The following is a 25,526-nucleotide window of genomic DNA, read 5'->3' as shown; positions in this document are numbered from 1 at the left end:
TTTATTTTAACTTTGATTGGCTTGGTCCTCCCGGGCCCACTCCCATACAGCTTTTCCTCCCCCTACCCCAAGAAAAAAGGAAGTGGGGAGGGGAGACAACCCGAGTCAACAATTTGGCTATGAAAAATGTTAGATTTAATAATAATATTGTACACAAGGCCAAACACTCATTTGTTTGTTTTTTTGTTTTGTTTTGTTGTTGGTTTTTTGTTTTTGTTTTTGTTTTGTTTCACAATCAGGAATTGAGGGATATCATGGTCTGTGTTTTCTTTCCTTTCTTTCTTTCTTTCTTTCTTTCTTTCTTTCTTTCTTTCTTTCTTTCTTTCTTTCTTTCTTTCTTTCTTCCTTCCTTCCTTCCTTCCTTCCTTCCTTCCTTCCTTCCTTCCTTTCTTTTTTTTTTCTCTTTTTAAAAAGCATGCAAGTAATTGTTAGTGCTAGACTATTGCGTTGTATGGCTCAAGTTATAAACAGAAAAGCAGAGGGCAAAAACTAGCACTATGCCATGGATGTCTTGGATTAATTTGGCTCTCTTTTCCTTTATAAAGCAGGTCGTGTTATTTACATATTTCTTTTCATACACCTCCTTGCCTGGCCAAGCTTACAAAGACCAGGCTAACTACATAATGACGTCTCTTTGTACATCTCTACTTAGCTAGTTCTTTAGATGAATGCCCAAATTTATTTCTAATGTGCACCAACAAATGTACACAGGCTCCATCTCTCCAATTCAGTGGAGCCAAGTGGGAAGCCTTTGAAAGAGTTCCCTCTTCTCTGTACCCACATCCCCCTCTCTGCAGTCAGTGTTATTTGGTGGCCTTGGGAAGCCACAGCAAGGAGAGAGTGCAGTAACTGCATAGTGCTGACCTCAGCTGTCTCTCCCCCCACCCCCAACTCACTTGGAAGACTGAATGCTCAAAGCAGACATATTTTGAATAAACAAACTCTTTAGAAACAATGCATTTAGACCACTTTCCCCTAGCCGGGGGATTTGCCACATTCAAGAGTTGGCTGAGAGCTATCTATCTGGGAAGCTCATAAAAGCTACAAGACAAATCCCACACTCTCTGGTTCTCTCTCATTTTCCTCCTTTCTTCCTCCCCCACCTTCCATCACCTTGTCACATTGTTTACTGTAAGCTTTGGTTAGAAATAAATCAAGGCAGGACTTGGGTGACACCTGATCGCAAATTTTCACACTGCTGACATTGTAGGCATTATTGGATAATGGCCATGTAATGATTTAGTTGTAACCTCATTTGTATTATGCAGGGGTTGTATAACCATAGCATTCTGTAATTTTGGATTACATTTTCCTGTCCTGCAAAGTACTGCTAATCTGTGAAACCTCATCTCACCGTTGAACACTTAGTTATGTAGGTATGTTAAAAGAATCAACAAGGCCTTGTAGGAAAATCTTGGGTATTGTTGCTTAATAATACCACGGTGTCAAGCTTTGCGTAGGGAAATCAAGCTGCTAGGGTAAACCACTTATCAACTGTCTAGGATGCAATGATATTGTGTTACCTTCACTTTCTCCCCAGTAACACACAGGACCTTATTCTTATGTTTTAAAAGATCTCACACAGAATACAGAGGGAGATATAGACTGAAAACTGAGACCTGCCCCTCTGCTGGGCCTGGGTAGAAGGGGTTTTGTAGCACATATGGTGTGAGATTTCTTACAGTGCTCAGTCTTCTTCAGCTCACTACAGTGGTCCTTTATGGAATCACCCATCTTTAGGACTGGATTTACTTCTGTTCATAGACTTGACCTTAGGGACAATGCCATCATATTTGTGAGGAAGCCGTCCCTGGTGGGAGTGAATTCTTTAAGGGGAGTCTCTCTGATTAGCTATACAGCTCTTATTAGTGTTGTGGACAAACCATGATTAACAAGCCATGACTGCCCAGAGGGTCACTGAATTGCCATTTCTTTTTTGTGCTCTGCTGAAACACCATGTAAAAACAGTGACCATAAGAACCCTAGCGGATGAATGCAGGATAAAGAACTGGCACAGTGCAGGCTTTTAGCAAGTGGTGAGCACGAGTGGGATGTGAAGCTTTTCCTTTTAAAATATAATTTATTGCTGTTGTTGTTATTATTAGTGTGTGTGGATATAGGCTACAGTGCATGTACTGAAGTGCAGAGGACAGCGCTGTAGAGGTGATTCTCTCCCTCCACCTTCACATGGCTTTCAGGGAGCAATCTCAGGTTGCCACGCTTGTCAGGAAACCTTGCTGATCCAACTTGCTTGTCCTTGTTTTTTTTTTTTTTCCTCATCCCACCTTTGGGTCTTTGGGTCAGAAAGGAAAGTGTTTGGTCTAGGATAGATCACTTGCCCAGTGTCTAAGTTTGGTAAAGTTAGTTCACCAATCAGGAGTCCAAATTCCTATCTATAAAAACCTATCACACAAGGAAGCCCCAGGGGAATCAAATGTAGTAAAGTCTCAGATTAGGGCTTGGTACAGAGCTAGCACCCAATAAACACTTGGCTATCATCTTCAATAAAATCAAATTACCCAAAATAGAGAGTACATGAAGGGGCCTCCCTCTAGGGCTGTTAGAAGAAATGAAAAAAAAAAAAACTTTAACAAATAGTATGGTTATTTCCAACATACCATCAAGAAAATGCACATGAAAAAACCTCATGACATCATGTTATTGTCATTAAAACAGTCATTCATTGTAACTTAATTGGAGTCTTTCCCTTGTTTGCACTTGATCTTTTAGGAAAAGCCTGCAGATTTGTACCTACCCCCCTCAACATCCTGATGGAGACTGAATGAGTATTGAGAGTGTGATTTTCGCTTTTGATCCTGGTCTTGCTGAGGTGTCTAGAATGTGAGAGACTGTGTTCAGAGCCAGGGCCTCCTAGCACCAGTGCCTTCATAGTTTGCTGCTTGTCACAATTGGAGAGTGACACCCAGGTTGAGTATCAGAAAATCAGACTCAGAAGTGAGTGAGCCAGAGAAGGTGGCTAACCCTGCTTCAAATGCACAGGTAGGTAGAAAACAGAACAAAGACCTCAGAACGAGATTTGAAAGTGCACAAAGCAGGAACAACTTTCCAAGGGTCCTTTAAATAACTAAAATCACATGGGGGCTGGTGAGGCAGCTCAGAGGGCAAAGGACTTGCCTCCAAACCTGATGACCTGAGTTATAGGTCCTGGAACTTGGTGGACAGAGAACTGATATCTACAAGCTGTACTCTGATTGTCACTCGTGTGCACTCCCACAGTAACAAACCAAAAAAAAAAGGGGGGGGCTGAAAATTTATTTCACACAAAATTAACTAAAACAGTGTATTTTGAATTCGAGTGATGATTGTGAGAACAGATCAATAATTAATTATATCCTTGAAAGGCTTAATGACTATTTTCAAGTTAGGGTTGGAAACAGAATAGAACATATATTTGAAAGAAGACACAAGATTCTGGAAGCAGGGCTTAGGCGGGGACTTGGGAGTCCCTGTCTAACCAATTAGCACTGAAGGATTACATATTCTGGCACCTGAAGATGGCAGGATCGAGACAGGAAACCATGGTGGTTCCAGAGTTGGGACCAAATACCCCCTGATTTAAGGCAAGGGGTCTAGCTTTCAGCCTCTGGATCTTTGGCTAAGCTAATTCTGGACCTTGGATTTCCTGCCTTCAAAATGAAAATATGGTACACTGTATCTCTTCCCAATGTCTGCTACAGGGGGAAAAAAAGATAAGAAATTGACTTACAGAATACAAGGTATGGCTGGTATGAACAACAATTAGAAATAAATATGCCTTTCAGTATCTTTTGTCCTAAAAACCTGGACCTATTAGCTCCAGAACTCTTAATATTTGTGAAATAAACCATGTTCTCTGGGGTGTGGTAGGGAGCCAGGGTGGGGGTGAGGTAGGAGGTGGGATGGGGGAGGCTGTGCATTGTAAGACTTTTACCATCTGCCCATTAGAGGGCAGTAGCATCCCTACCCCATGCTATCCAGTGCATGCCAGGCAACAAGGTCACCAGTGCTGGGGAACTGATTCTCAAAGTTAACTCTTCTTGGACAGACTCACCCTGACCCCATATCAGCCTAAGATCCATGGATACAGAATGCTCGGTAGAGAGCTGGGATGAGGACTTTGCTAAAACAAGAGACTATATAAGGCAGTCTAGTGCCCAGTCAGTCCTGGACAGGAAGTATAAGTCATAAGATAAAACAATGCCTTTGAGCTGAAAAGCTAGTCCTGGAGGTTAATGGAACAGCCAGTGACACCAAAGCAGACATCCACAACCTTGGCCAGAGTCATCATGGCTCAGTGAAGTTAGCTTGTGGATATTCTCAAAGTCAGTTTGACCTTAGACCTCAATATGCATGTGAGCACACATGCACACACACACACACACACACACACACACACACACTTTCTCTAAAGCCCAGTTTATAAGGCTTTTAGGATGCAGTGTGGGGCTGGGTGTGGCGGCACACACTTGCCATTCCAGCTATTGAGAAGTGGAGGCAAGGCTAGGCTGGCCTAAATGGTGATGCCCTGTTTCACAAAACAGAAAATAAACAAGAAAACTGAAAAGTTACAGAGTGTGTGTGTGTGTGGGGGGGTGTCAGAGACACCCCAAATGAACAATGCTTCTATGTTTACTGTTTTAGCACAGTCTTCCACCTATCCTCTGCCCCCTGTCCTAGGCATGTATAGATAGGTGTACAGGTCCAGCTCAGGTTCTGGGCCTTCTGTGGCTCCAGCCTCCTTCATGCAAATGGAATTGTTGTCATTGCTGGAGAGGAACCCAGGGCTTCTCATATACTATAGACAAGTGCTCTACTTGACCATCCCTCCAGCATGAGGCTGGGGTCCTGCAGCACAGCTGGGCTCTTTGCTACTTCCTGTTATGTCCTGTGACAATTTTTTTCATGTTTTTTGCAGATCCCATCCAACATAGAATTTATCCCTGCCTATCCTCCTTAACATCAGATAAGAGTATGGGCTGGTTTTAGGCTGGTTTTGGGCTAATAACAACAACACTAAGAACAACTCACTGAGCTATTTCTGTGTGGCATACCCAATAATCTGTGCTTAACACATACTGTCTTGTTCAGCTCTCTGAATACAAAGAGTAGAAGTCCATTTATTCAAACCATACTTTTACAGAAAAGGAAATGAGCCTGGGGAAGGACCAGAACTGAACTCTGGGCTGTCTAGTTGTAAAACTTGTGCTCTCAGTGTGTTTGTGATAAAACGGGACTAGCTCCTTCCAGAGGTAATGGACGGGAGAGGCAGTGAGCCTGGAACCAGGGAGTTTCTGTGTAACCCTCAGCGCTTGATGGGAACTGCACATGGGCGAGTACTACATTTAAGCTGAGAAGGTTAGGTGCTAATGATTCTTAGCCATTTATTTTTTGTCTCTAGAAAGATGGTTTATGATGAAGCTTGTCAAAAGGACTGTGGAGACAAGTGTGTGCGTTCTCTGCCAGGTAGAGCATTCTTCAGGGGCAGCGGCTTTAGATAAAGTCCCTCGGTGATGAAATGGCCAGGGGTAACGGAAATGATTTACATGAACTCAAAACTTCAACGGCCCACATTATTAAGACAAAGGATTTGTGTGAGTGGAGGCATAATTTAGAGCAGGCTTTTATTTTATTTTATTTTATTTTATTTTATTTTATTTTATTTTATTTTATTTTATTTATGTTTCAGTCTCTGCATTGTTGACTTTACAGGGTAACTTTGTATTGTGGGGTGAAGCTGGGCTGTAGGCAACGCAGATGTTTAGTTGCATCTTTGACCTATAACTTCTGGCCATAGCAAATCATTACATTCCCAAACTCCAAGGTGAGATAGAGACATTTTCATGTCTCTGAAGAACTAACTCACACCATAAGAAAATGCTTATTTAGACTTCCCAAAAGAAGATGCCTTTAAGAGTAAGAATTTCTCCATCTCAGAATGACTTCCTAGGTCAAAGATATATTTTCTCAACCTAAAGAAGGGAGATTTCCCTAAAGGGAAATTTAGAGAATTTCAATAGAAAACAATGCATGAGTTTAACTTTGATGATCTTTCATTTATTGTGTGCATGTGTGTTCATGCATGTGAACTTGACACAGTGTGTGTGAGTGTGTGTGTGTTCAGAGGACAAGCTGTCCTCTGAAGTGGGTTTTCTCCTTCTGCTATGTGAGATGTGGGGATTGAACTCAGGCAACAGTTTCCTTTATCAGCTGAGCCATCTCACAGGTTTTTGACTCTGCTGATTTTACATATTATTTGTTCTTTTTTTTTTCAATAGGTTTTTGGAGATGAGATGTATTCGGTTGGTTGGGTGCTTGTCAAGAGATGGAAGCTGTGTTTAAGGTCATCATCAGCTTCATGATGAATTCAAAGCCAGTCTGAGCTATGTGAGATCCTATTTAAATTTTTTTTGTCTGTATTAAGTTAATGAGAGGGGTCTCTCTCTTCCATGGTTGGCACATACATTTGGTAATTAATAATAACCCTGTCTTGGATCAGACCTACAATTTTGTTGGCATGACTGGCTGTTGTCCAAGCATAGTCACAGTAAAACTTCTGCCAAAGGCAGGCAAGGCAAATCAAGATGGCGAGCGACACCGCCCTTGAAGGAGATTGACATGGGAATCTTCCTGCTGTGGGTGAACTCGCAGATCCCACTAACTGGACTCTGAGTCAACTTGGCAGGGGTTTAGCAGAACAGTTGGCCAAGAAGCATTCTCTTCTGAACTGGGAATTTGGTGTGAATGAAGAATGTGAGTTGAAACTTCCTTTTGGAGTTTTAGGCATGGGAAAATGTCCAGAATGCTACCTGGTAGAAATAGCCATTTTTTGTTTGTTTTTAATTTTTTCTTTTGAGATAGGATTTTACTGTGTAGCCCTGGCTATCCTGGAACTCATTCTTTAGACCATGCTGGCCTTGAACTCAAAGAGATCCAACTGCCTCTTCCTCCGGAGTGCTGGCATTAAAGGTGTGTGCCACTGCCCAGCCATTTTTCTTTTCTTTTCTTTCTTTCACTTTCCTTTCCTAGACAAGGTCCCTATATAATTTCAAAATGGAAAGAGAAACCATTAGGTAAAAGCATTTTGGTGACTTAACATACTTCCTCAGTGACTTCTCCTGGCAACTGACAAGACTATTCTAGAGGAAGCAAGTGAGAGAAGGAACACAGAGTCCAAACTCTCTCACAAGCTCTCCCTAGCATGGCTCTAAGTGGAGTGTTTCTTGTAGCACAGCACAGACAGTTGAAATTACGTCTGGTGGACAATGGGCTTGGTGACTAAGGATTCTGATGAGAAATCAGAATCATTGTTGTCATCACCAAAGCATCCTGGTAAACTCATGTGAGATCGTGGGGATGCAGAGGGAAGGCTGACCTTCCTCTAAGAGGTTATCCTGTATGACCTCTTTCCTTCCAGATCAGTGGCTCACAAACAGTGATTCTCCCTGCCAGTGGAAATGTAGTCCTACCTGGAGACATTTGTTTTCACAGTTTGGGGGATGGTGATTGCTGCTAGCATCTCAAGCAGAAATCACGAATGTGACTTCATCCTTTAAAATATAGAATAGTTCCCACAACAAAGAATTACATAGCTCAAAATGTCAATATGGTCAAGTATGAGAAACTTCATTCTAAATAATTTCTTAGAAACTGAAGAATGTAAGCTGTTCAAGTGAAATTTTGTTATCATCAATATTTTTGAAAGGTGGAATGGAGCATATCAGAGCCAATACATGCAATAATGCTAAATATTGGTTTAAAAGCTGTGTGTACGTATGTATGTATGTATGTATGTATGTATGTGTGTGCATGCATGTGCACATGCACATACATATGTGTATGTGTGTGTGTGCATGTGAGTATGTGAGTATGTGTATTGTATGTGAGTGTGTCCTCATGGTGCTTAAACTGAACTGCAGTTACGTTGGTTTTTTCTTTTAAGATCTATTTATTTGTGTATGTAAGTACACTGTAGCTGTCTTCACTCACAGCAGAAGATGGTATTGGATCCCATTACAGATGGTTGTGAGTCACTATGTAGTTGCTGGGAATTGAACTCAGGACCTCTGGAAGAGCAGTCAGTGCTTTTAACCTCTGAGCCATCTCTCTAGCCCCCATTTGTTTCTTTTTTAAAAATTATTTCTTAATGTGTGTGTAAGATTCATGCATGCTAGTTGAGTATTCTATCACTGATATTAATTTTACTTCTTCCAAGTAAGTTTGGAAATCACTGGGTTTGCTTAATATCTTTTGAACTTTGGTTTGTATTTGAAATGCCAGAGAATCCTGGTTGAGTGCAGCTAAGTCAGGCTAATACCATGCAGCTTCTACAATATCTCATTGATAATATGCTGGGGACCACTGACTATACTCGGAGTGCCAGGAACCTGGAGATAATATTTTATAATCTATCATTAAGGACAAAATTAGAGAGTGGTATGGTGGTTCATATCTGTGGCAGAGACAGAAGAATTGCTGCAATTTAGGGGCCAGCCTGGTCTCTGTAGGTTCCTGCTAGGATAACACCAAACAACCCGCCCCAACCCCAAACCCCCAAAGAATAACAAAATGCAGCAAGCTTTGAGTAATAATTCTGACTTAGGGCCTAGTAGTTGAAACCTTGAAAAAGTAGCCTTAGCCTTTATGGAGCAGAGACAGAAATAGTTTACTGGTTAATCAATGAGAAATATTAACAGTATATCTTGTCTACTCTAACAGAATGTGATGATATTTGTTCCACAGAATGTACCTTGGATATTCCATGTGTTTGTGTGTGCATGTGTATGTGTATGAACATGTGTGTGTACATGCACAGTTGTGTATGAGTAACATGCTTAGGAATGTAACTTCCAGCTTCCATGGCACGAGTCTGCCATAAGAAAATTAGAGAAACCTTTTCTAAGACACAAAAGTATTGTGCAGGTCATGTTAACACGGATACTGTGACCCTAATGTAACAGAGAAATCATTCTAACTTCTTAGGATGATTAATAGAACATTCTCCTCTGGAAAAGAAAACAAATTAACTGTCTTTACCAAATGTCTCCTGGAATAGAGAAAGCTGTTCTCATAAAGACGACCAGTTAAACCCGTGGTAGCACACGGGCTCCAGAGAAAACAAAAGGTTGGTTTTATAGAAGATTTATTTGCCCTAGAGTAAGTAAGACTTATTTAAATGGATGGATAGCCTTGGAAGGAAGTAGCTGGACCTAGAAAACCTATTTCAAGATATGTTACTGCAGTGTAAATCTGTCAGTGTGCTAGCAAGGAAAAAAAATCACTCAATTCCCCTTGAAGAGAGATCTCCCATTTTATATAATTAATCTGAATCTAGAAATGCTCTCCTATCTTTTCTTTGTCCAAGCCTGCTTAAACCTCAAGCCACCCAGCACAGAGAAAAGAATGCCCATGTCCAGGTGGGATAGAAATGTGCCTGTGAGGCTGGGCTGTAGGCAGTGGTAAAGTACTTGCCTCACACATACAAGGCTCTGGGCGCCATCCCCGGAACAAAAACTAAATAACTTTCTATAGCTAAGATTCCAATTTCAAAGGAATTAATAACTATTATCTTATGTTATTGTCTATTGTGGAGGTCCCAGAGTAAGAGGTGACTTATATTTGCATAGCAACTAATTGCAACAGGGAACTAGAGGCATCAAAACATCCTCCAATCTTCTCCTTTCACCCCACATCTTAGTAAAGCTTACTTCTATCATCTTAAAAAAAATCTCCCAGCAGAAGCTTATTCCATTGGCTAAAGACCTGGCCCAAACTACACATATGGCAAGCAGGGAAGTGAACACAGCCAAATCTGTGCAAAGCACCAGTCCCTAACGGGAGGGAAGCTTGAAGCCACGGAGTCTTTGGGTGGCTGGGAGGGTAGATAATTTGAAGATGTGCTAGATTGGTTTTATAAATTAAATATGTGTAGCTAGTATACTTTTTAAGCAATTATAACTCACCTCCTTTAAAGATAGAATGCATATGTCACATTCTGGTTTTTGTATAGCACATATTACATGCATAGTCACACATTTACCTGTTGTATGTCTCTGTGTAACAGGAAAAATTAATTCCTAAGGAGAGAGGCATGTGTAAAAACTCTCTTCTCATTCCTTCTCCTCTGCCTACTCCTGTATCCTTTCTGTCTCTTCTAAGTTATGTCTCAGATCAAATTTTTAATACCAGAATTTATTTTGGGGCTCAAAGCCCCAATTAGTGAAAGAATCAACTGTGTATCCTTCCTTGACTGGGTTATTAGTCTACTTTCCAGTTTGTACATACATAGTCCCCTAGAGAATAAAGGGTGGCCTGGCAAATGGGTGCACATGGTCTTTGACCTGGTAACTGAAGATGGAAGAGATAAGGTTACAGTTCAATTTAAATATGATCTGAAAAGTATAAAAAAGTACAGCAGCAGACTGACACAGACACTTCATTTTAGGTTGATAACATCAGCAAAAAACTGAGAATTAACTCAGAAGTCTTCCTAATGGTATATCTGTGCACATGTATGCCAAATTTGCCAATCCCATCCTTCAGTCAAGCAGTCACAATGACTTAAGAAATACCGGAACACAGGGCAGGAAGGGGACTCACATGCTTGCTATTATGCAAGTGAGCTCAACCCCAGAAGCCACATGAAAAGGCTATGTTTGCTGTTACTGATTTGTGTGATTCCAATAGTGGGGAGGGAGAAGGGGTGAGGCTCACGGAGGCTCACTGGCTAACAGTCTGGCTGAGCTGGAGAGCTGCAGGGTCAGCAGAGACCACATCTTAAAGAGTAAGAGGTGAGCCATTGTGGAAGATATCAAATACTGACCCGTGGTCTCTACACATGTGCACATATACATGCTGATTCCCTCCGCACAGATTCATTCATCCAGGCCAGGTGTAAGTATGTGTGCCATAAAATAGCCCTGTTTTCCTTACCTGGCTGACTTGGAAGGTGGCCTTTGCAGTTCTCTTTCAGTTTGCCTACCCTGCACCCCCACTTTGAAAACTAGCTTCAGAGATTCTCCTTATATGCAGAGAACAGCTTTAAAAAAAACCCTGGTTTCTGCTAAGTTACTAATTATGCTTAAAAGAACTACTTGGTTGAATTCAGCTTGATTTTTTTCTTCTCAACAAATCAGTTCTATGTTTAGATGGTAATAAACTCCTCCAGTCTGCAGAGCAATTGGCACGGTGGTCCCTCTACCAAGTCAGGAGCGTGGAAAGAGGGCCAGTGCTAGCTGAGAGGAAATGTATGTGACATCACAGCCTTGCCCACACATGTTGCTTGGCATGGGACCCTGGTTCTCACAAACTTCTTACAAAGAGTATTAGGGGACAAGTGGGAAGGTCTGAATACAGACAGCATATTAGGTGAACACTTATTGGCATGGAACTCAGAGACTGTCAACTGAAACAGCAATTCTTGCTTACTTCCTTTGGAAAAACACACACAATGAATCTAATTAGGAAAAAATTAAAAGAATAAATATCCAGTTCGCGATTCTTGGGTTTTGGGAACATGACATCTCAATGTTCTTAGTTTTGCTTGGCTGTGTTTCCTAAATGTTTACAGTATACACAACGTGTATTCTAACAATTAGTTCTAACAATTCTAACAATTAGGAGTTATCTATTACCCCTCTTTCTCAGGTCCCTGATAAAACAACCTTCCTGGAGGCCGAGTTCTGTTTTTCTAATTGGCCACAGGTTTGTCAGGGCTTGATGCCAGCTCATTTCTGAATCACCTGAGTGAACAAGATTTGCCAGATGGTGCTCCTGACACAATGACAAAGTTTGCTCCAGGTTGGGGATGCAGCTCAGTGGTAGGGCACTTGCCCAGTGCATACAAGGCTCTAGTTCAAAGGCTGGCATCCACCAGAAGTTGAATTTTAAACTGTTACAAGTCTGTTTGTTTACCCAGGGGTGGGGGTGGGGGCAGAGGGTGGAGTTTGGGGTGGGGATAGGGGTTGAGGGTAAGGGGACCTGACAGACAAGGCTGAGCTTAGAGAAGCAACTAGAGGCTTCTATTCCATTCTGGCTTAATTCTAACTATCATTCTTAATCAACACTACTCTGGCTGCTTCTGAAATATGTTTTAGCAAAAGTAGGAGAAAACCAGGCTACCAAACAAGGAGGAATATAAGCAAGCTTGAGGTTACTACCTTAAGCACCAGAGAGGCGCTCACACTCCTCAGAACAGGTATGGACTTTCATTTAGCAAGACAAACCAGTCTTGAAAGGGCTTTCATTCCAGTGTTAAGATGAGAATAAGGAGGGAGGTAGCTAACACTTACCGGATGAGTCCTTAGTTGCCGGTGCTGCGCCTGGCGGTGACATCTCATTCTCCTAACAAGGAAATGCCCGAAATGCCCCGAGGAAGGTCCTGCTTATTATCATCCCTGTTACCTAGATGAATCAGCCAAGGCTCCAAGAGATTAAAAACCTCTAATGTCATGCAGATATGATCTGATGGTCTAGGAGCAGTGCCTGTCATCATCACATTGGAAGTCCAGATACAAGGTATTCAAGGTGACTACTGCTAAAGCAGAGAGAACTCAGGCTCCCAGTGTTTAGGATGGCACACTCCTTGCTTTTCTCTGTCCTGGAGACCTGCTCACCTTTCCCTGCTGCCTGCTTTCAGAGCAGCTCCCTCACCTGGAAGTTGGTGGCCTACCTTACAGATTTAGTAATACAACGTTCTCCTTGGATCCCATCTTCAGTCCTCACTTCCTGCAGCCGCGTGGTTCCTATTCTGATTGACATACATTCACGCACCAGGCCCTTATAATTTAATACGGCTATTAAAACAAGGTCATCAGTAGATTCATATATAAAGCCAGGAAGCATATTTTAATAGGCAGAGGGTTCATGTTTCAAATTACCGTTTTAGAGGAAAATATTCACACCCAATTATTGTGCTGCCACGTAAAGTGAACAAATACTCGATTTGAAAATGGAACAGCAAATGGGAATCTGTGCAAGGCGGAGAATGCCAGGCGGCAGAGCCCCTGAATCTGTCCACACTGCCTGATTAAGCTCGCACAAGGCTGTGTGATAAGGGGCCTTTTCCTGATCTGATAACTGCCAGGGAGAAGCCAAATGCAGAGTCTATCTGTAAATGCTTAATCCTCCAGAAGGCAGATTAAGTGTATAATTGACCTAGATAATCCATGTATCATCTCTAGTCAAATGTTCCTGGGTCTGGTTCACAGTGACACAGGGCCGGCAGAAGAAAGCTGGAGCGGATGCGGCATTACCAGCAGCGTGGACTCCGGCCAAGTTTGAGATGGCTTTTTAATCATTCATCTCTGAGCCTGTGAGGTTTAAGCAGATGAATTCACCCTAAGCACATCTCTTTTAATCCCGATTTTCTTCTCAGTCTGTATCTTCAAGAAGTACAAGGAGGAAAGAAAATAAATTAATTTTTGCTTAGACCTTGAAATCTTAGGTGCTTCTCTTGATCTGATGTCTAATTTCAGAAAGCACCTCTCTCTCTCCCTCTCTCTCCCTTCTTTCTTTCTTTCTTTCTTTCTTTCTTTCTTTCTTTCTTTCTTTCTTCCTTCCTTCCTTCCTTCCTTCCTTACTTCCTTCCTTCTCTCTCTCTCTCTTTCTCTCTTTTTTTCAGCTTTGTTTTGTTTTGAGGGAGATGCTGAATTAATCACCAAAGGAGGAGGAAAGGCAAGCTATTACTCCAGCCTGAGCATCCTCCCTTAGCTGCTACTTTCAGAACACAAAGCTTATTGCAATCTCTGCTTTTTATTTTCTTTATAAAGCATCGATAATTGACAAGGAGGCAAAGCTTCCTCTCGAATCTTAGACTGATGTAATTTTCCTCTAAAAATTTAGCTCCTCTGAAATGATTTTAATCCACTGCTACACTTATTATGATATTCACTTAATTTAAATGTCTGAATATTTTGTTTCTAAATATTACAATCTTATTTTTCAGCAAATGAAAACAATATAGTTGTGCTTCATTCTTTTTCCCCGAAAAATAAAAAAAAAGCAGATAAGAATGTTTGTTTGGCATCTAGAAGTACCATGGGGAATGGTCCTGGGATTCCTCTTCATCAGAATATTATTTTGAATTGATGAAGTCAGTCTTAAAGATATACTATTAAATATATAATGTTGGTACTTTATAGAAAGAATATATAAACCAACTATGTTACTAAACAGGGAAACTTTCACTGGAAAAAAATCTGTTTAGGCAGTACTATATCTAAATGCATTTCTCCAAAAAACCTACAGAATGTTTGATTTTTTTTAAATGGTAGAGATGAATGTGGAAAGTCTGTTCTTAAGTTATATAATAAAGTAAATACACAATGCAGAGCATCACATATAGAGCCCACACTGCTGCTCTGACAATCTCCCACAAACACCCGCTCCCAGCCAAAATACAGTGATGAAGCAGAGGAGAAAAAAGAACAAACCCAGCTCAGAAATCACCAGCAAGCAACCTTGTTAAAACATAAAACAAGCCAATACATGACCAGCTAGAATTCCAAATTTTTCTCACAGACAAACATATATCAAAAGCCATCCAGCCTTCCTGCAAGAGTGCACAAAGTAACGGGGAGGGTGGAAAAAGATACTAAAGAGCAAGATCTCAGGGGATTTATCAGGTAAACAAAGCTAAGACTGGAAACACAGAAAAACACAACAAGGAGTCTCAGAACATGCTTCTCAAGTGACAGATGCCAGCAGGAAGAGAACCGGAGAGACACGGCAGTCAGAACCAACAACCCCCAAACCGCAAACAATCTCAGAGATCTATATTTTTTCATCATTCAAAATGCTAATTTGCTATTATTCATTTCTGCCATTTATCAAAATGCAACAATTTGGAAGAGAAATATCTCAGATCAACAAGTATTTCTCAATAGTTTTCTGCCAATTGTTTAGGAAGCCATCCCAGGACCCTATCGTTAGAGAGCGGGGTAGAGAGCGTTAGTTCACTGTAATAAGAACTGTGGACTGGCAGCTTTCATGAGACCCCTTCTGCTTCGATATTCCCGTTACCAGTTCATCTCACTGGACACAAGAGTGTAACAGAGCATGTATGCAAAGGAGTAAACACCATGCTTGAGGAAACAGAAGCCAAAAATAATCAAACATGTTGGTAATCTGATGATTTGCCGCTAGATTATAGAAAAACAGTAAGTACTGAATTAAATTACTGAAGCTGCATGGTAATGAAGCTTTTGAGAAGCTCTGGGTTTTTAAATGACAAATGTTTTAAATCCATGACAGATTCAATAACTTTTTTTTTTTTTTGTACCACAGTTAGGTTGCCTAGCACCGATAGAATCCGTAAATTAGGGGACCTGGTTATTTGGAGAATAAGGAAGTAAAGGGCCAAGAAATTCAAGTCTGAATAAGCTTTTTAAAAAGTGATTTTTTTTTCTCTATAAGGCTAGGGTGAACTGCATAGAAGAGTTATGGTTAGAGTGGCAAAATCATCCACTCGGAGGAGGAGAGTGAAGATTGTATTGGGAAAAGAAAATTGGGGCAATCTGAAATTAAACTCTGTGTGTGTGTGTGTGTGTGTGTGCGCGTGAGTGTGCACGTGCGCGTGCACGCGTGTGTGGTTTCTCAGAGATTTACTGCTGCCATAGATGCTGGCTCAGTGGACTACTACTTGTGAATTTTTGAATTCACACCACAAACACCCTGAAACAGAACTTGCTTCTGCAAAGTATATTAGGAATATTTCTTTTAATTATTGGTTCACACTAAAGCCCAGAGGGCTGGAATGTGCTTGTGTTCTTCTAGTTAGGAAGTCCATTTTCCCCATGTGTGCCAGATAAGGCTCCCTTTTAACTTCCAAGTGAAGATTTGGTTGCAATTCCCATACAAAGAGCCACTCAAAAGATCACTTGCCTCACAGCCTTCAGCAGGAATACCTTCAAACAAAATTTCCTCCTTGAGCCAGGTTAAATCAGAGATTAAGCTTCAGATTCTGTAGTAGATGTTTTAAAGTTTCAGGGATCATAGGTTATTTGCACACAAATTCATAGAGGAAAACACACACACACACACACACACACACTCCCCATAAAGCTGAATACCAGAAGATACCATCAAAGAAAAACAGAAAACCCAGGCAACCTAGGCAATCTAGGCATTGAAAAGAGCCATCCACAAGCTTCTTGAAAATTTGTAGTTTGGAATTGGATTCAGTGGAGATGGGCAGAGTCTACACCCCTAGGCATAGACCTGAGGGTGCTGCTGCTGCTGTTTTCAATGCCTATTGGATGGGCAACAGTTCCCCCAGACTAACTGGGCTCAGGCCTTTGCTAGAGGCACGCATGCAGAGAGGGGGAGGCCCCACTGGTGAACTTTTTGCATGTATGAGGGCAGGCCCCACTGGTGAGTTTTATGCATGTATGAGGCATTCTCGGTGGATGTGGGCCATGCTAGAAGATGTACACAGGAAGATTATTTGATTCTAATTCATGCCACTTGATATAATGTGATAAAACATTTGACATGAGAGATAAGTTCCATTTTAATCTGAGAGAGAACAAATGGGAATTAAAAAGTAAGAGGGGTTTTATCAAAGGAAGGTGCAGCAGGGAGAGAGGGGTATAGGGCATGGAACAGAGGAGAGAAGAGAAGAGAAGAGCAGAGCAGAGCAGAGAAGAGAAGAGCAGAGCAGAGCAGAGCAGAGAAGAGAGACAGAAGAAGCCTTTTGAACACACCAGGAAAGTCAATGAGCTGGAAGACAAAGCGTAGAAAGTCAGAATCAGAGAGCGGTGCCAACAATGAGCTCATTTAGCTACGGGACAAAAACATACAAAATGCAGCGTCAATTGGTGAACACAGTTACGGGAAAAATACAGAAACAAGGGTTCCACAGTTGAGCAAAACATTAATGTTCCGGCTGGCATTACAGCGACGAAAGCCTGGACAGGAGGGGCCCACGTTTCAGGGGGTGGAAGTAGACTAGGACGAGGACATCATCTCCAGTGCACTCTGGCCAGGTCTTTACAGGTAGATTTGAGGGACTAGAAGCAATGTACCTGGCTACATGAGGTAACTCTGTCTGCAATGGCTTCAGATGGGCAGACAGTTTGAGATCCATGCAGGTTCCTTTTGATCTCAGTGGCTTACTTTGCAGTGGCAATAAGTCTTCCTGAGAGCTACTTCTGTGTGTGCAAGGAAGCCTGCATTTTCTGTGTTTTGGTTTGCATTGACATGGCATCCCCGGCCCCCCACCCTGCCATGCATTTGGTTTTCACTGGACTTACTGAGGTAGGTGGATGGACAGGAAGCACCATGGATTACAAAAGGAACTGACCAAGTGACTCACATAAAGCCTTTGGCAACACCCAGGATGGAAGATGTCTAGTTTTACAGAAGTTCTAACACATTGGAAGACATAACAATGTGACATTTATTGCACATCTGCATACCACAGCTGGCATCAAGGAGGCATTACCCCCAGGATAGGTGGTGCTGGTCTCAGCATCACCAGTGGGAACATGTCCTCTACAAACGGCCAGATTGCAAGGAGGAGAATGGGTTCAAGGAGTCTGCCTCTCCAGCTCCGTGCAGAATGTGCCTGCTTGCTGGGAGGCTGTGTACCGTCCACATTTCACACAGACTGGGATGCAGACACAGCCACACCAGGAGTGGGTGCAGAACAGATACGACAGACAAGAGCCTAAGGCAGAGGGAGAGGAGAGAGTCTCTTTGAATCAGGACCAATCAATTTTCTCAAAATGTGACTTATCCTCCTGTCTCTCATTTTGTCACATTTTGGAAGCTCCCCTCCTTGGGCTGCAAGGAGGAGAAGGCATTTACTTACATCAAATAACCTTTCTATATACATCTCCTCATTGACCTTATCACGAAGGACATCCTGAGAATGGCGGACGAAAGTCACGTAGGCGTCGGCCACATCCATCCCGGGTTTCTGTAAAGAGACAGGAAAATATGCACATGGATCTTCAGATCTTGAGAGTTCCCAGTTAGCCCGCTCACCGTCCCTCTTCCCATGACTCCTGCGCTCTTCCCTCTGTTTTCATGACCACCTCTGTCTAGTTCTGGACCAGGAGTTAATACTGCACCTTCATGTTTATCAGAAGATCTGAATGCAATTTTATAGGGATCTCTCTCTCTCTCTCTCTCTCTCTCTCTCTCTCTCTCTCTCTCTCTCTCACTAGCTGATAGACACAATTCTTATCACCCAGGGGGCATTCTCTGGCTTTGTTTTAAATAGAAACTACTGTTAGAAAAATCCAACTGTATTCTGTATTCTATTATCCCTTTCTCTGTGTAAAACAAAATATAAAAAGTACTTCAGAAACCCTATTTCAGACAATTGCCTTCAACTCAAAGCCCACTGGAGGGCAGTTCAGTCTAAGAGCATCTGGTGAGTTTTTGTGGGTACTTAACTCAGAGAAGATGCTCGGCCACTTGCCTTTGCCTTCTATTGCAGCCTGGTAATTTTAGGCATGGGAAAAATAAATGAATGAATGAATGAGTGAATGAAAGAGAGAGAGAGAGAGAGAGAGAGAGAGAGAGAGAGAGAGAGAGAGAAAGGAAGAAAAGAAGAAAGGCAGGGAAAGGGGGGGCTGTTTTTAGATTAATTAGATTTTAGGCAGGTTGTGCATCCAGTAGGTAGGAAATGATTTATTTCGAAAAAATAGCATACAAATAAAACCAAACCAGAATGTGCACTGCTTGAGATGTCAGAAATCAAAGTTATCTCCAAAGAAACCTATTAAAACACTGTACTATGGGTCATTAGGAGAGCTGCCATAGATCCCTTAAATGTCTACAGTAGAGATGTATGTTTGCTAATAACTCTAAGATTAGTTTTCATTACTATGATTTACCTTAGATCACAAAGTATCATTTCTCTACAAGACGTGACTGTCAGGCACTGCAAATTGAAGTTAGTTAACACTTCTGTGTAATTTCCAGGGTGAAAATGAGGAAGGGTTGGAAACAGTAGGACTGTATTTTTTTTCTCCTGATACAAAGCTTACAATTATCAAGCAAAGGGCCAATGCTTGGCCCCCAGGATACTAGTAACATTTCTTAACACATGCTGAAACAATGACAAGGTATTAATTTGAAAAACAATGAGGGACACCCCAAAGCCACAGTATCAAATGTTACACTTCTAAGCAATTTTCAGCAAATGCATGGAGCAGTTTCCATGATGGTCCTGTAATTGTACCAGTTTTATGATACAAAACAACAGTAGTTCTCCAATGAGATGGAATCAGTTTTAAGCAGGTGCATCGCTCCCCTCTCTTTGGCAGCTGCACACCAAAAGATATTCTTAGTAATGGGATCCTTACCTGGGGAACTGAGAAACTTATTATTAGTGCTTCATGTCTTCCTGGGGATACTTGCTATCTAGCCTTTTCCTGGGTACATCTTAGAGACTAGATGAAGTAAAAGTCAGATGTAGCCAGTCTTAGTAACTTACCATGTTGGGAACAGTGGTTTATAATGCTGAGATCTTCAGCATATCTTCTCTTTCAGGAAAACTCACTTCCTGAAGAGGGCATGTATTTGAGATGTAGAACTCTGGATTAAAAAATCTGTTTGGTTTGACTCTTACTGGTTTATTTATCTATCATTGCACCATTTACCAAGTGTTGATATTTCATCATGTGTTAAACTTTGGGATTTTATCTGGCTTTTCCTCTTAGAACAAAAGCTCCACAAAGAGCAGGGCTTTGGTTAATCTTTAATTATATTCTTAGCACACGGGAATGGAACAATGCCTGGTACCTCGTAGGTACTCAGTAAATATTTGCTGGATGGACAAATTCATGAATGGATGACCAGTAACCTCCCTTTTAGAGCTCTTCATTCCACTGTGTGGATTCTTACTTCTTCCCAAATAATATGCAGACCATTTGACCATCTCCAGACCCTAGTTATGGGGCCTCAGAGTGGGATGATTATCTCTTTATCTGACCTTCAAGGACTATGACTGGCAGCTGTAATAATGTATATAAAAATGTCTTGAAAATTACACATTGCAACATAGATTTATACTGCAATGATCCCCTCCCCTTGATATTAAATTTTACTATTAGCATCTACTTTTGACTTAGAAAGGAAAAGGAGACCTGATAGAGACAATAAACAGATACAAATGCGGTCTCTGCACAATTAGTTTTCTTTCTCCTGTTCACAACTGCCTTCCTTTGATGTGAGTACCACATCTCATTCAAACAAGTTGGGCTTCCATCTCTTGATGAACTAGAAATGGAGGAGACGGAAGAAAAAAATTGTCTGGGAATTGTGTACTAATGAGACAGTGCTATTCTGGGAGGACAGACCGCCTCATCAGACACTCATGCTCACCAACTGTTGGGACTCCTGGGGAAAAGAGCTTATACCCTGGAAAGACTTACAGGGAGCACTATGCTGGTACCATATTGAGGTAGTCATGGTGGTGAACATGAGTCCCTAAGACAAGATTCAGTTGCAATCAGGACATCAATTAAAATGACAGGGGTATAAAAGGCAGGAAAGATGTATAATAAATGCATTTTAAGTATTTGTTGTTAAGTATTATTAAGTATTAAACTAAAATCAAAAGTTCTGACAGATAAGAAAACTGACTTCTAAGTATCAGTTACAAGATAATCACAACACCTGACTGAACAACTAACGTCACGAGGTAAGCTAGGGATTGTATCAGTACTGTGTCTTCCTGGTTGGATCGGCCTTTAGGTGGTGGCTTTTAGATATGGCTGTGACAGATGGACAGAATAGAACACAGACTTCAGAAAGCATCTAAACAAATACACAAAAATCACTGTAGAGCTGACATTACCACATGCGGAAGACATAGTTTAGAAATAAAACCACCAATGGATTTGGTCAAATGGGACGTTTTCATCTTCAACAGTTCCTGCCAGATAGTTCTAGGCAGGGAATACAAACCCTGATTTTTGGCATCTTAAGTAAGTCTTTAGTATGAATGCCAATTGTACAAGAAAGGATCAAACACTATAACAAGAGGAAGAAATGTTCTGAGTTATGGGGAATAGTGCCACTTTCTGCTAGTGGGACTCAGTAAGCAAAAATTCTCTGTGATAATAAACTCGTGGTTTACACATGGAACTACATTCAAACTGTGTCAGAAACCTTATAATAGAAAACAAAGAGTTTGCAGATAGACAGGATTTAAGGTGATTGCATTTGGGCTTATAAGCCTGGCTGCAAATACCAAAGGGCCTACAAAACTTTACAGAAATGGTGCCTGGGCCCACAGAATCTGCCAAGCAGCTAAAACAAAAACATCTAGGTGTTTTGGGTCAAAAATTACTGACTTAGCCCACAGGTTTTCATTCTTTTACAGAAGAATGGGAAACACATTTTAGAAAGATTTGAAAGGCTCCATCCCAGAGCCACTGAATCAGAACCACTTGCTATGAGAGCTAGAAATCTATGAAAATGTCATTAAACAATGCCCAAATTCTTGCCATGTCTTACTGCTGTGCATCCTGGTATGGAAGTGAAGTGGTTCTTCAAAAACCGCAAATGACTCATCTACCCACCCACCCAACACCAACCTAGCCACCAACTCCCTTATTTGCACTGCTTTGCTGTTTCCAACGTGTAAACAGTACTAGAAGGTTGATTTTGTGTGCATGGAATCTTGGAAACTAAAGTAGACGGGCTCTACCACCAACCCCATACTACCAACTCTTCCCTGCCTACTTCTTGCTCAGGTGACATTGCACATACTCTTTAACCTTTTGGGTTCTTCAGTTTCCTCTTCTGATGAACAGGAGGAAATGAATGATGGCGCCTTACAGGGCTGTCTTCAAAAGTAAATGATTACTTACTGTATGTGAATACGGCATATTCATATGTGTATTGTGTGGAGTAATTTTCTATGGAATTATTTATTTTCTGTAATACTTACTATATTGCTACCAGCTATAAAAGTAAACATTTAATCCATTTGCTTTCAACATGCAGCATTGTCCTAAGCCATTAGCTTTTGGTACCATTATGGATTTGGTCTACTGATTACATTATTTTCTAACACTAGAATAATCACTCAACTATGTGTCTGTGCATTAACTAAACTCATCTTGTAGTGTGACAGTGTTTAAGAGCATAGTTTGTAGTATGAGCTGCACTGCTGTCAGCTGCCTGGCCCTCCCAGAGTGAGTAAGCCTCCATTTTCCTTTTCCCATCTTTAAAATGGAGAAGTTCCAAAGATTAAGTGTTGATGGTCCTAAAACAATGATGGGCACGTAGTGGGTGAGTCACAGGCTTGACTGAGATGGTTATAATTACACTCTGTGTCATCAATGGAAGATAAACCACATTGGGAGCTAAGCTGTGTCGTTTTCTTCTGCCCCTCCAGAAGGAAACTCAGCAAAGTCATTTCTGTTCTTTGATATCCTCAAATTTCTAGCATGGCACCATCCATGGACAAGTGTCTTTACAATTACTGATCTTAGAAAACACTCACTATTATCAAGTCCATTTTACCCCATCTTCAGAAGAAAGCTAGACCTGGCCTGGGAAGCTATTAGGTTGAGGCATAAAACATTGCTAAACCTTTTCTGACTTTTCTAAAATGTGGCTCACATGTGTTTTGATGTTAACCCTGATGCTAAATCAAATTTCTTCATATATTGAGCCTCACTGAATAGAATAGCCTTGAACTACTGTTACTATCTGATTGCCTCTCTGGTTTGAGGCATAAGCTGAAGACATCAGATCTCTGTGCTGGGAGCTAGGCACTCTTGAAGCCCAGTGGAGGATAGTGCTAAGGCAGCAAATTCATCCATCCTTTGCTCTGGGTATCGTCACACCCTGAAATGCCCTTCACTGCATGCACATCTACGGAGGGCTCGGAAGCGCTGTGTGAGGGCCACACATGTAGCACACCTAGCTGTGAGGTGTCTTCATTTTAAAGATGGAATAGCATAGACAGAGATTTCACATAAAGGGAGACTTTGTACTAAAGGAGCTTAAAGGAGTAAAATGCTCTCCTAGTTGTGGCTCTGTGAGTCTTTTCTGTTCCCCATTCTCCTGCCTATGGGAAGGAGTCAGGGCCCCTTGATGAGAGGTATTGTATAAATTCAAACATAATTATTGATTGTACATTCTTTCATTAAACAAACAAAATGCATGCTAATGCCACAGTCACTCCAATGTTCCATTTTGTCTTCCTTTGAGAAATAAGCCAATAAACCATTACACACTTAGCTTCCTGGGGAAATGAATTTAAATGTTAATATAAATCCTTTTAGAAAAAAACAAATTTTCACAAATAAGTATTTGAACAAGGAGGGTACTTAACCACGTTCAGAATGAGAACGGCTCAGGACCAGCCCCTCGGCGACTGTTGAGATAAGCTCCTAAATTTAATATTTTATAATAGACTCACACCACTTTTGTTAGAAATGGAGAAACAACTTCATTTTCTTTCCCTCTTTATAGGAATATATTTAAAAATCTCTCCAATTTTATTTTGCTAATAGGCAGGGCAAAGTCTGTCTATAAATGTCTTCTGATTTGTCTCAGGTAATCCCACACTTTAGCATTCATGTGTAGTACTTAACCTCAATTTAAATGTAAATTTGGGCAACTTCAAGTGCCTTCTCTGTGAACTTTGAGGGTTCTCTTCATTAATGAGGCCAGTACTAATTCTGGACAGTTTTGTAAGTTTTCCTTAAAACAATTGCAGAGTTGACCCCCAAATGAACAAATTCAGAATTTATTTGTTTAAATCAAAAAAATACTGGAAATCTTGTTGAAATTTATAGCTGAGGGCTGTAAGGGGTGCATTCTCGATGAGCAGAAAGAGAGTCACAGGGAAGCAGAGGAACAAAAGCAAGGGGGAGCTGGGTTAACCCACACATTGGTCCTTTCTTTCTGATACAGGAAACCATGCCTTCTTCTCAATGGAGAAAAATTGTCCCAATCTTTTACTTTGAGGGTCCATATAGAGCTTAGGGGCAAGGTATGAGGACAGCATCCGGTGTGAAGAAAGCAAAGCACAGAAACAGATACCATTAAACAAAACGTGATTCTCACATACTCGTGGGTGGAAGAAAAGCACAAAAGAGGACACAGTCTTTTAATCCCAGCACTGGGTACAGATGCAGTCAGTCTCTGCATGTTCCAAGTTGGCCTGGTCTGCATAGTTCTAGGCCGGCCAGAGATACAGAGAGACCCTGTCTCAAAAATCCCAAACAAACAAATCTCAGACAAGACCCCATGAAACCAGAAAAGTGAAATCAACCCAACCACAAGCAGTGATGAATATTCAGATACTCACAGGCACGTCCACATACTTGGAAGCTGCCTTCACCTAAGGAAGACAGAAAGGAGGATATTAGGCAAGGGTTTGTGTTTCCTGTCCACAGCTCAGACATCATCTGAGTTCAGATGAGTTCAGATGATGTGCCTATTCCAATTCACAAAGCTGACCAGGAAAAACAAAAGTCACTAAAAAGAAAATTACTCCATTTGTTTCAAGCCATGACCACTGCTTGGGGACAGTGAGCAGTTTTACAGTTTCAGGTTCTTTTGCTGGCACCGGTGTTTGGCATTTTCCTCCCTTCCTTTAAAATATAGACAGGTGACTGCCTAAACCTGGACTTACTGGGAGAGTGCCCTTAAGTCTGTATCAGTAATCAAGAGGGTCAGCATTCCTGGCACCTGGAGTCTTTATAATTTGGCTGCAGGTTGTCCTGAATTCTTCCAAGCTTGGTGTCTGATAGTCCAGACTTTTAAGTAGAAGGGATGTGGTAAGCCTTTTAGCATAAAAGGCATGCATGGTTTTCCACAAGGTTTTCAAGCAGAATATTTTGGGCTAACAGCAAAGCTGTTGCCATATGACTTTTGGTTTCAGGCACTAAAAATCCGTATGAAAAATACAGGGAATGGTTATGAAATTCATTTTTGGGTGTCAGAGAGTAGTGTTGGAACAAGGAGTGTGGATTCAGTCCTGGGTTCCAGTCTAGCGCTACCGCATGCACACTCTGTGACACACTTGAGACTTTGTCTCTGGGAGCCTGAAAATGAAAGATAGCAATCATGAGAAGTCCAGTTGCAGAGATGGCATGAATTGCCACAAAGTCCAGGGATGCCCTAAGCATGGAACCATCTGGAATTAAGTTCTGATAAGCAAATCTGGTGAGTTCCAGGTGCTTGGGAAATCTATACTAGTGTAGATAGACTTCCACCTTGAGATTCAAAATTTGCTTTTGCCATGGGGAAATCCTGCCAAGTCCTTCAGGCTGCTTTCTAGAGTTCTGGAACAGGGCAACAAAGCTGTATACTCAGTATGACTGCTGGTCTGATGACATGAGGAAACATGAGAATGTGTGTGGTAAAGTGGGGGATACACACATCCATTGGCTACTTCATGGCAACCCATGCTTTCACTTCTCCACTAAGGTCACGGCACCTTGATGGTTCCAGTTTCTTCTTGCTACAGCTTCTCTGAGAGGGACACTGATTGCAATTATAATTTGGTTTCTTTTGGATCAGCATCTGGCCACCACAAAATGTTACTT

At 41.4% G+C, this 25,526-nt stretch overlaps 1 protein-coding gene across 14 annotated transcripts in view; it reads right to left on the bottom strand.

The window, feature by feature from the left end:
- Positions 1–25,526, bottom strand: part of Cadps (calcium dependent secretion activator) — a 454,319-nt gene that overhangs the window by 21,384 nt on the left and 407,409 nt on the right. For all 14 annotated transcript variants that reach the window (XM_021182627.3, XM_029468976.2, XM_085828366.1 and 11 more), the window contains 2 exons: positions 24,284–24,316; positions 17,810–17,917 (listed from right to left, as the gene is read on the bottom strand). In XM_021182627.3, the coding sequence (XP_021038286.1) occupies positions 17,810–17,917; positions 24,284–24,316 (141 nt within the window). The remainder of the gene's footprint in view (positions 1–17,809; positions 17,918–24,283; positions 24,317–25,526) is intronic.

Source organism: Mus caroli, unplaced genomic scaffold (assembly GCF_978045245.1).
Source record: "Mus caroli unplaced genomic scaffold, Mus_caroli_1 scaffold_12, whole genome shotgun sequence".
Taxonomy (NCBI): Eukaryota; Metazoa; Chordata; class Mammalia; order Rodentia; family Muridae; genus Mus; species Mus caroli.
The sequence above is the reverse complement of the archived record's forward strand: the minus strand, read 5'-3'. Positions and strand labels throughout refer to the sequence as shown.